The 11,603-nt window shown below is 39.7% G+C and overlaps 1 protein-coding gene across 1 annotated transcript; it reads right to left on the bottom strand.

Moving 5' to 3' along the window:
- Positions 1 to 215: 215 nt before the first annotated feature.
- On the bottom strand, positions 216 to 584 carry LOC131163409 (uncharacterized). The gene has a single exon (XM_058120001.1). The coding sequence runs from the start codon at positions 582 to 584 to the stop codon at positions 216 to 218; it is 369 nt and encodes a 122-aa protein (XP_057975984.1).
- Between the last annotated feature and the right edge of the window lie 11,019 nt (positions 585 to 11,603).

The raw sequence follows: 11,603 nt of genomic DNA, 5'->3' as shown, positions 1-11,603 counted from the left end.
GCCAGGAAAGGCCAAGGTGCAGACAAGACTTGGAGTTGGGCCGGTGGGATTTGTATGTGATCCCCATAGATTTGACATTTTTGGCATTTTTGAGCAAAATCTATACAGTCTTTTTCCATAGTCAACCAGTAATACTCGCTCCTACGGATTTTTCGAGCTAGTGAGTGACCTCCAGCATGGGTACCAAAAATACCCTCATGAACTTCCTGCATGATCTACCTTTCTTCTTGCACCTCCACACTTTGCAAAAGAGTTATGTTATGGTTTCTTTTGTACAACACCTCTTCATCCAAGAAGAAACCCATAGCCAACCTTCTAATTGTCTTTCGGTCATTATTGGAATCTTCCTCGAGATACTTGTTCTTTTGAATGTAGGTCTTGATATCATGGAACCAGGGTCTCTCGTCGGTCTCCTCCGTCACTGCACAATATGCTAGCTCTGACTGCAACTTTGTACGAATTGGTTCAACTTCAATCCCTGGTTCTACTTTAAACAGGGTTGCTAGCATGGCCAGTGCATTAGGAATCAAGTTGTTTTCTCTTGGTAGGTGGGAAAAACTAATGTGGTTGAACCTTTTAATCATCTCCCGGACGTACTCTTAATAGGGTATCAACTTAGAATCTTGGTTCTCCCGTTCTCTAGTCAATTGGTGAATAGCTAAATCTAAATCCCCTTTCACGGTAAGTTCCTTTATTCCCCTATTTATGGCAGCCTGTAAACCCAATATGCACACTTCATACTTGGCTATGTTGTTGGTACAAGGAATGGTGAATTTGGATGTGACTAGATATTGTTTATCAGTAGGTGATATGAGCACTGCCCCTATTCCATGCCCCCATATGTTAACTGTTCCATTGAACAACTTCATCCTTCCAGCACGATCCCCTTCTTCTTGACTTATCGAATCAATATCATTATCTAGGAAATCAAACTCCATAGGTTGATAGTCGTCCATGACTCTATTTTCCAAATATTCAGCTATGGCGCTCCCTTTGATGGCCCTTCTCGTCACATAAGTGATATCATACTCGAACGATAGCATCTGCTACCGGGCAACTCGACTTGTCACTGCTAGCTTTTCAAAGACATACTTAATCGGGTCCATCTTAGAGATAAACCATGTTGAGTAATACAACGTATATTGTGTCAATCTACTGACCACCCATACCAAAGCACAACAGGTCTTTTCTAAATCGAAGTACTTAGACTCGCACTCCGTGAACTTCTTGCTTAGGTAATAGATGGTCAGCTCTTTTCTTCCAAACTCATCATGTTGCCCCAACACGCAACCCATGGAAATCTCTGATATTGCCAAATAGAGTATGAGTGGCCTCCCAGGAATTGAGGTAACCAAAATTGGAGGGTTCAAAAGATATTCTTTTATCCTCTTAAATGCTTCCTAACATTCTTCATTCCAATTTTCAGGTTATTCTTTCTTAGTAGCTTAAAGATGGGTTCACAAGTGGTGGTTAACTAGGATATGAACTGGGCTATGTAGTTGAGCCTGCCCAGGAAACTCCGGACTTCTTTCTCATTCTTGGGGTTAGGCATTTCTTGAATGACCTTATCTTGTTCGGGTCCACTTCGATCTCCTTTTCACTTACTATGAACCCCAACAACTTCCCTAACGTAGCACCAAAAGTACATTTTTTCGGGTTCAATTTTAATTGGCGCTTTCAAAATCTTTTGAACAACTTCTCCAAGTTTGCCATATGGCTAGCCCCATCTTGAGACTTGACAATCATGTCATCTACATACACCTCTATCTCTTTATGCATCAAGTCGTGAAACAAGGTTACCATAGTCCTCTAGTAAGTGGCCTCCGCATTCTTTAAACCAAACGGCATAACCTTATAACAAAATGTTCCCTATAGGGTGATAAAGGTTCTCTTTTCTTTGTCTTCTGGGGCCATTTTAATCTAGTTATATCTCAAAAAGCTGTCCATAAATGAGAATAAAGCATGCCCTATTGTATTGTCCACCAACACATCTATGTGAGGGAGTGGGAAATTATCTTTTGGGCTAGCTTTATTTAGGTCCCGATAGTCAACACAAACTCGAACTTTCCCATTCTTTTTCATTATGGGGACAACATTGGCCATCCATTCGGGATATTGGGCTACTTCTAGAAATTCGACTCGAATTGCTTTTGCACCTCTTCCTTTATTTTGATTAACATTTCCGGCTTAGAATCTGGGTAAATGGGTATCTTATGGGTTACCAAGTCTATGTACAAACCTAGCATGTCTTGGTATGATCATGCAAAAACATCTTGATACTCTTTCAGAAGGTTGATTATTTGGCTCTTTTCCTCACCCCCTAACAGTGCCCCTATTTTCACCAGTTTTGGTACTTCGTTAGTTCCCAAATTTATTGTAGCATTCTTTCCATTTCAGGGGATAAGTTTGTTTTATATTCTTTAATTTCTGCTTCATGGATTATGTTTTCAAAATTAACATCAATTTCTGATTCATGGGTGCCAGTGTTATTATTTTCCTTATTCCTACATGGAATCAAAGCAAACAACCAGTTGACAATTGAACTCAAGAAGCAATGATATCAAGGAATGCATAGTCCATTTCATTAATGAGAAAGAAGAAGCTATCTGGGACTATATTGCCAAGAGAATATAAAACAAGAAAGAAAAACTCACAGAAAAAAATAAAATCATTACATGAAAAAGGTAGGTGTTGGAATTGGTGTATTCCCAAAAGGGGGGGTGAATTGGGTATTTAAAAAATTTGTCCTAGGTTAATCCAGATTCCACAAGCAGTATTATACAAACCTAGGTTCTTTTTATGTAATTACAAACGCAATCAAATATTCAAACAATAAACATAAACATACAGGTGCAGAAAGTAAATTGCGAAAAATAAAACTAACACCAGATATGTTATCGAGGTTCGGCCAATACTGCCTGCATCCCTACCTCAAGCTCACAAGTAAGAGGATTCCACTATGGCTCGCTTGACGGGTGGAGCGGCACCTAATACAACACCTTAATAGGATTGTGCACCTAACTTTCCTAATTAGGTCAAAGCCAATCCGGGATTTGTCATCGGGCAAGTCTCCCTCTTCCAACTACATGTCGAGAATACAACAGATATAACAATTTGAGAACAATCAACATGTACAATTACAGTGCTTCTATAATAAGCAAATATGTACCGATGCGCTCAAACAATAACCAATGCACTCACATATAATAGTATTTATGCTCAAGTGAGATTGGTCAAGTGAAAATATCAACTCAAAATAATTTATGCATATCAATGTGTGTGTAAGTAAGACCTTTGATTCAAGATATTATAATTAACAAATAATCAAAGCAACTTGGGAAACCTGATCAAATATTCTCAACAAATATTTCTCAATATAGTGACCATTAAAGATTAGGATAAAAGCTTGCAAAAATAGGATATATATCAATAAAAATTTGCAAGCTTTAGATACTTGCAATGAAGATGCAATACCTTAAGAAAATCTGGCGTTTTCCCAATCAATATTTATCAATATAAAATACTATAGGAAAAAGTATTTTTGGAAAAGTTTAAGTATGGTTAATTAAAAATAACCCTGGTTTTTCCTTGGTAAAAATCGAGCAACCCAAGAGTTTCAGTAGACCATTTTTAAGGCTCAGTTGACCAGATTACTAAGTTTGATCAACTGAGACATTTTTGAACTGAGGTTTCGGTCGACCGTAATAGGGCAATTTTGAACCTCCGAGGTTCAGTCGACCAGGTTATTTTATAACTAGAGGTTTGGTCGACCAGGGCATTGGGAAATCCCTACGTGCCAGTTCGGTCGACCAGAGCATTGATGTTCATTTTAAGATTGGTCGACTAGATGGTCAACTATTTGACCTTGGGGAGGTTTGGTCGACCGAAGTTGCTCTGTATGTTAGGGTTCGATCGACCAAACACACTAACTTTGTGCATTCGAGTCCTAATCTCATTTGAAGTCACCCATATTCACATAATAATTAATTCTAAGTTATAGAGGGCTTTTTCGTGTGATGTTTGGGGACCTAAAGTCAATTTATGGTCTTTGAGAGCTAACCCTAAAAATTGGTCGGCCGAAGGGTGCCCTACAGTCATTTGGTTCCTTATGGTCCCTCTACGGTCATGTTGAGCATAAATACCTATTATGCATGTGATGTAGTTATTACAGACCATAAATCATTACAAACCAAAAAATGAAACAAAAATACATATACAATTAAGACAAATATATTCTTCTTTTGCTCTTGACTTTTCATGGAATCAACTAGGATAACGTACTTTAAGTCCTTTATGGCTTCTACTTCACTTTCATGTAAGTGATCTAAATGATTAACCTGTTCAAGTACTTAGCCACACACATTAGTAACATGCAATTTGTTATAATCAAAACCAGAGATCGGACTCAAAAAGTTAATAGTGGGATAGACGAAAATGCTCCAGTTCTGAAGTTCCTTTCTAAAGGGTAGTGGGCAAACCCATTTGTTCAAGTGATCTTCGGAATCTTCTGAGTCTAAAGCTGATATAGTCATCTGCTTTAACTCCACCTTTAGGTCTAATTGATTGCTTCTTTTGAAGGTCTGGATGATTGGGGGGATACCTACTTCCCATTGGGTTCTCACCTTACCTGTGAGCCTCTTAATCCTTCGTACCCACTTTTCTTTGGCCTTCTTTTTTCGCTCGACAAAGGTGGGAGTGTACTTGAGGCCATAGTTGTCTTTCACACCCTCAAGCTACAATGGTCTTGAAATTATCTCTTCCCAATCCTCAGCCTGGGCAAAACCCTGATTTAACCAATTCTAAAACGATCATACACGCTGTGGAAGAGACTCGGGGTTGTAGAATAAAAACCCCTCCATTACAATAGTAGCATTGACAATCTCGAAAGCTCAAAAGGAGTCGTTGGATATTTATTCTACTACTTCCACATAAGGAGTGGAAGATGGCTTAGTAACCATCACGTCTGATTCCTCGTACACACAGATCATTCTGTTTTTAACTACAAACTTTACCCTTTGATTGAGAGATGATGGAACTGCCCCAATGTTATGTATCCATAGCCTTCCCAACAGACAACTATAAGATGGTGTAATAGCTATGACCTAAAAAGTAATGTTGAATACCACCGGCCCAATATGCATGAGGATTTCAATTGACTTAACAAACTCCTTGCACATTCCGTCAAAAGAACGTACCACTAGGTTGTTCTGTATCATGTGTGAAAGGTCCACGAGTAGCTTTTGCAGTGTAACCATGGGCATGACATTGAGGGATGACCCATTATCTATTAATACCCATTCTATCATGTGATCTTTGCACTTGGTGGATATATAAAGTGTTTTGTTGTGCCCTCGGCCCTCTAAGGGAATCTCTTCATCATCAAAGGTAATGTAATTAGTTGTTGCCAAGCTTCTAATGACGTGATTAAATTTGTTGAGGCCAATATCTTAGGGAACATAGGCCTGGTTCAGAACTTTTAGAAAAGCTTCCCGATGGGCTTCTGAACTGAACAAGAGTGATAAGACCGATATATGAGCGGACATCCTTTTAAGATGATCCACGATGCTATATTTTCTTTACTTTATTATTGTCAAGAATTCCTCGATCTCCTTGTAAAGAACTGGATTTTTTTACAACTCTGCTGTGTTCCCCTACCTTTTCCAAGCTTTTTTTTTTTTTTCTAAGTGCTTCAGGGTGTAGACTTTTCCACTGCGAGTCACACCTTTTACTCTAACTACATTGTGGGTGCCTCCTTCAATATAAGCTTCACAATCATACTTCCATGGCACTACCCTATCACTTTTGTATGGGAAGGGCTTGAGAGTGGAGATTACTAAGAAAGCTGGCGCTTCTGGGATATATGTCACCCTTTTTGTGGTAGGAATAAAGGCTGGGTTGGTGTATTGGGGATGCTCTGACTGGTTCTCCCCAAAAGTTGAAACCTCATTGCTTTTCTAAATTTGTCTAAATTCTATGCACTTGCTGTCTACCAATTCCTACAGAAATGCTTTAAAAGTTGCGTGGTGCTATACTGATCTTTCTTCATTCTAGCATTCACAGAGATTGCCATTCGGAAAAATAATCTGTGACTTTATTAGGCCTGCTATCGTGAGCTTACTGTATACCCAGTCTAATGTCATCTAATCTAATTCTTTCTTTAAGATCCTTCGGCTCTTTCTTCAATCATCCCAACGTTGTTTCCCCCGTGATCTGGCAAAGGATTTCCTTGTATTCCTGGCTACTTGTCATCAAATCCCAGTCAGCCTGCGTCCCTCAAATCTTGCACCTTATGCTTAAATGCCCCTCAAATCGTGCACCTTATGCTTAACTGCCCAACACTGGTCAATGACGTGACCGGGAGAGTTTCCGTGATATTCATAGTGGGCCTCAGGGTCATACCAGTGTGGGGGAGGGTTTGAGACGGCAATCACTGGTACTACTGACACAATTCCTCTTTCCCACAACTAGGGAAATAATTTGACATAAGTCATGGGAATGGGCTCTATCTTATGGAAGTTCTCGGGGGTACTTCTATCACGGGTTTGCATGTTCTGGCGAGCCGACATGGATTGGGGCCTTGCGTCTGTATGCATCGCTTGATTCACTGCTGCTTCAATTATAAAATTTCTTTTAGGCCATTGGTTCCGACCTCTTAAATATCGGTTCCTCAAATTAGACTGCCCCTGGATCATTTGGGCTTCCTCTTCCTTTTTCTTGTTGGTCTACTTTTTGCTTGGTCCAGTCTCGGCGCTACTACTTTTGGTCTTGCTTGTCGTGATGGCTGCCCCAATCCTCTCTCCAGCAGCTACAACATCCATGAAATCATGGGGATTTGCTCCTAGAAGGTGCCCATAGTATGGGTCTTTTAACATGCTCACAAACAAGGAGATAGCTTTCCGGTCATCTACCGAAGGGTTCACTTGGATAGCCATATCTCTCCATCTATAAGCGTATTCCATGAATGTTTTTGTAGGTTTCTTCTCCATCGCTTGCAGAGTTATCTGATCTGATGCCATTTCCATCACATGGCGGTATTGGGCTATAAAGTCATTGGCCAAATCTCTCCAGGTGCGAATTTATGCCCTGTCCTGCTAGATGTACCATCTGGCAGCCGCACTGGTTAAACTATTTTGAAAACAATGCATCATTAGTTTTACATCATTTGAATACATTGCCATTTCTTGACAATATAACCATAAATGGGTTCAAGGACATCAGGTTCCATTGAACTTCTCGAAGTTCAGGGTCTTGAATTTTGGCGATAATACTATTTTTGGAACTAGGCATAGGTCTGTCGGAGGCTTGGTGGGATCTAAATTTTTGTCTTCCTATGGTATTTGCATCGCTTTTTCCTTATTTAATAACAAATCTAGGATCCTGCTCATTTTTTCATTCAACTCCTCCTAACCTTGTTCAAGGCCCATAATCCTGCTTTCCACTTGCTCAGCCATAACTTTTGCCTTCCTCTAAGTATTGTCGGGGTGGGTGGAGGTCTCAATTGTTGCAATCTGACTTATCCCCTTGATTCCTTCTGTGCAGAAAAAATATCTTCTTTAGAACAATGATATATGGGTCTGATATGCAATGGATGCTTACGCAAGGATGAAATTAGTGCATGGAAGTATACAATCAAAAACACAACTATGCATGCAACCTACTGTACTTCAACCAAGGTTCATGAGAAAGAACATTATCATTTCATTACAAATTTTTCTAGAGAAGGCGCTTTCATACAATATTTCGCAAGAAACAAAAAAACCATGAATGATTTAAGCAGATCTAGAATTCGGGTTCCCTAGCTTGCTTCTAACTAAGCTGCTCATGCCTTCTTGAGCTGACTTTGGCAATTAAGGCACAGTACTAACCATTTTCCATTGCAAGGCTCGGTACTTGGCTTCCCAATAGCTTGCCTTTGTCACACATAGCTCCAACTTGTATAGCACCTGGTTGTATTTGTCCCTCTATTTATCCCATTAACTCTCCAGCTCTTGTATGTAGAGGGATTTTACTTCGATTTCAGCTCTGGCACCTTCTATCATCTGATATTTCATGTTGAGGGCTACTTGAAGTGATCGTCTTTCCTTTCTTAGGGCCACTAACTCTTCCTCTGATTGCATGTACCGAGTTCTCTACCACTTGACTTCTCTACGATAGTAGGCAACCAAATCCTTTTTCCTTTGCTCTTTCTGTTGATCTTTTGTTAACACATCTGTGGCTTCCCCCTCTGTCGGGTGCATACTTTATTTTAATTTTGTATTTGCCACTAGTGCTTTGGTTTGAGCTGCGAGGACCTTCAACATCTATTTGACCCGCGGGTTCACTCTATTGGCCTACCATAGTTCATAGTTCCCCTGGACTCCTCACTATTTGACTCCACTAAATGCACATGCTTCTAGGCCACCGTAAATCTTCTGATATGACTTTGAGCAACTCTTTCTTCTTATATGAAGTTCGATTATGCTAATCCATGTGTCATAAGAATAAATAGAGATGCCTCCATTTGCCTTCAGACCATCAAAGGCACATATGTTATTCCTCCCCATGGGCCTAGCAATAGGACCTACGGGAGATTCCCACACTGATAAATCATACCAAAATTGTCCATCCACGGTGCTTGCCAGACCAATCCTAAGTCCACCAGATTATGTAGCTTTGCGTTCCATTCAAGCTTGTCAGACTGTTCCTTCCATTGGGTCTCCTCGAATTCAGCCAAAGGGATCCGAATTGCTGAGAAAATATTATGGAAGCCTCCTTGGTTGGATGACAGATGGCTCACAATCCAAACATACAGTAGCGGCATGCAGCATCTTTAACACTCCTGCCTCTTTCTTCGACAACTATTGAGGGACCAAAAGGTTTCCGCTAGGATGCCATGTATTGAGTTAATTTTGTCTTATACTTGTGCTACAAAAGAGATGGTCGCCAGATCAATAGTACCTAGCTCCCTCGAAAAAATGATTAGACCATAAATGGCTAGTGTCATCACACATATCTGAACCTCTTCCCTTTCTTCCTTTTCCATCATTTCTATTAGCTGCTTCCAGGAGATTTTTCTGACTTCTGCCCCTTACTCTGAAAGTGTTTTCTGAATCTTGACCCTAGTGGCATCAAATGGCTCCTTCACAAAGGAGGTATTGGTGTTGTGTACATAAGTTTTGTATGGCGTTTGTAATTTAACTAAATGCAAGAGTGAGTTATACTTTTCGATGGTTGGTGCTAGGTCAACCCTGTCCATCATAAAGTAGCAATATGGTGGATTCCAGAACTCAACTAGTGATTTTATGACATGAATATTCACCGAGACATGCAACCAAAACCCTATATGCCCATATGCCTGTGAAAATTTTAGTCGAAGCGCAGGAGACCAATCTTTCCATATGACTTTCAACTCGTCTAGTGGATTAGACCTCGTGTTGATGCTGATTCGAGCTAGTAATTCAATGGCAAACCCCAAGTTAATACTGTCACCCCACTTGGTCTACTGACTTTCCGAATACAGTTGCACCATGGACTAGGTCTCAAAGTATACCACTATGTTCTCCATTAATGACTCAAATCTCTTTTAGAACCTTGGTCAAGTAGTATGTATCCCTACATGCATGCAATATATCAGTCGTGATATCACACAATTTCAAACAATATATACAAACATGAAACCACGCTGAGAAGGATGAAGCTTCTGTCCCAACCCGGGAAGGTATATGCATAGGATTCTTTGGGGCTCTATCTTAGGCAAATAATTTCGGATGATTATGTGAGGTTAGGCTCTAATCCCTACCAACAAAAGATTCCCAGATTGAACTTTAATTCTCCCCTTTAAGGGTCGAGACAAAGCCCGTATTGAGAGGAGTGGTTCGTCCCATCAAGCTCTACCACGAAGGGACTGACGCTATTACACTATTATCTGAACCTACTAAGGAAAGTCTAGGTATAGAGCAGCGAGTGTGTGCACTTATCAATTTAACCTAATCCCTTTACCCCATATTCATCCATATATTTATTCAAGCAAAATATTCACAAATAATCACATGCTTAAAAGTATGTACAACTAATCCACAAGTCAAATTATTCACATGCTCGACAAGGTATTCACAATTAATCACATGCTTAACATGGAAAATATTCACAAGTATTTTCATGCCTTTTCAAAGTAAACAAGGAATTCGCAATTAATCCAATGTACACAATTATTCCTAACACACATGTGTGATCAAATTATCAATTTGTGCAAAAGGAAAGGGACTACTTAAAAAAGTTTATTAAATTTGAGTTTGGGGATAATTTTCGACTAATTACTGGCTCGACTCTCAACATTCCCCAGCGGAGTCCCCAAGTTGTCACGACGTTCCCGAACGTGAACTAGACGAGGTGTGGATTTTAAAAGGTGATTTTAAAATGATATTTTTTGTGGAAAAACATGGTCTGATGAGTCACCACTAACCTTTTGGAGTGTGGTTAGAACACTTAATCACTACCCAATTAAGGATAGAATCAGTCTGCGTTAGCAAAGTCAAGCTTGTGAGTTCGGTTATGTGAGGGGAAGGTCTTAGCACCCCTTACATGCCCATTCTTACGAATCTTAGCTAATTAATTGAAAAATATTTAATAAGGCTTTAAAAGTACTCCCTTTCAAAAATTATGAAGAAATCAACAAAATAAATACCATGTAAGTATTCCCTCAAAATCGGGGCATATTGTACTCCGAAGTGCTCATGCCTCTCTTTTAAATCATTGGGATCGGAAAATTGAGAAAATAGAGTACAAAGTACACTTCTGGTATTTTGAAATTTCATAAGGTTTTTTCTAAGTAGGAAAATACTATTCCACTAGGTTCGATACTTCAAAAGAGTGTCGAACATTATCTTCAACCTCAAAAATATATTTTTTGGATTCTTTTCTCTAATTTTTCTTAAATTTTGGGGATTTTTCCCTATTTTTAATTAAATAACAAAAATACAATTAAGCAAAAAAGACAAAAATCGAGTTAAAAATATTTTTTAGAATTTTCTCCTGCATTTTCTGAATTTTTTGTGCTTTTTCTGAAATTTTTATGATTTCTTATGGATTTTTGGAATTATTAAAGCAAATAAAATAAAATAAGAAGAACCAGTGAAAATTGGTTTAGGGGGGAAGATCGGTCAAACTTTGACCAGTCCGAGGGAAACCAGTTTAAGGTCTAGGTAAGGAGCACGTGTCACACGGCGAGAGGAGCTTGGGGAGATGTTCAGACTGACCATGTGGCCTCATCGTGGCCATTCACAAGGAGTGGGGATCATAGGGACATAAAGAGGCCACGTGACGCATCTAAAAGAAAGGTGATCGAGGCGCCATGTGTCAATGGTCAGGTGGAGGGAGCAACAATGGAAGAGGCGCTCGATATGGGGTGATCGTGATCGTCGATGCGTTACAAAGATCCAACAGTGAGGGCAAAAGGTGTCAGGATCGCTGACATGGTGAGGTCTGGACCATGTGCAGGTGCTCAGATCGGATGGTGGAAGATGGTGGCACAAAGATGGGTGACGTGGTGTGCATCTACATCATCTTAATGAAACACAATATGAATAGCCAAGATCTACTGACATAGTCCTTTTGATGGACAGACA

The sequence above is a fragment of the Malania oleifera genome, chromosome 9 (assembly GCF_029873635.1).
Source record: "Malania oleifera isolate guangnan ecotype guangnan chromosome 9, ASM2987363v1, whole genome shotgun sequence".
NCBI lineage: Eukaryota > Viridiplantae > Streptophyta > Magnoliopsida > Santalales > Ximeniaceae > Malania > Malania oleifera.
The sequence above is the reverse complement of the archived record's forward strand: the minus strand, read 5'-3'. Positions and strand labels throughout refer to the sequence as shown.

Bases quoted from the DNA above. Each gene is read 5' to 3' on its own strand.
- LOC131163409 (XM_058120001.1), bottom strand. From the start codon at position 584: ATGATTAAAAGGTTCAACCACATTAGTTTTTCCCACCTACCAAGAGAA.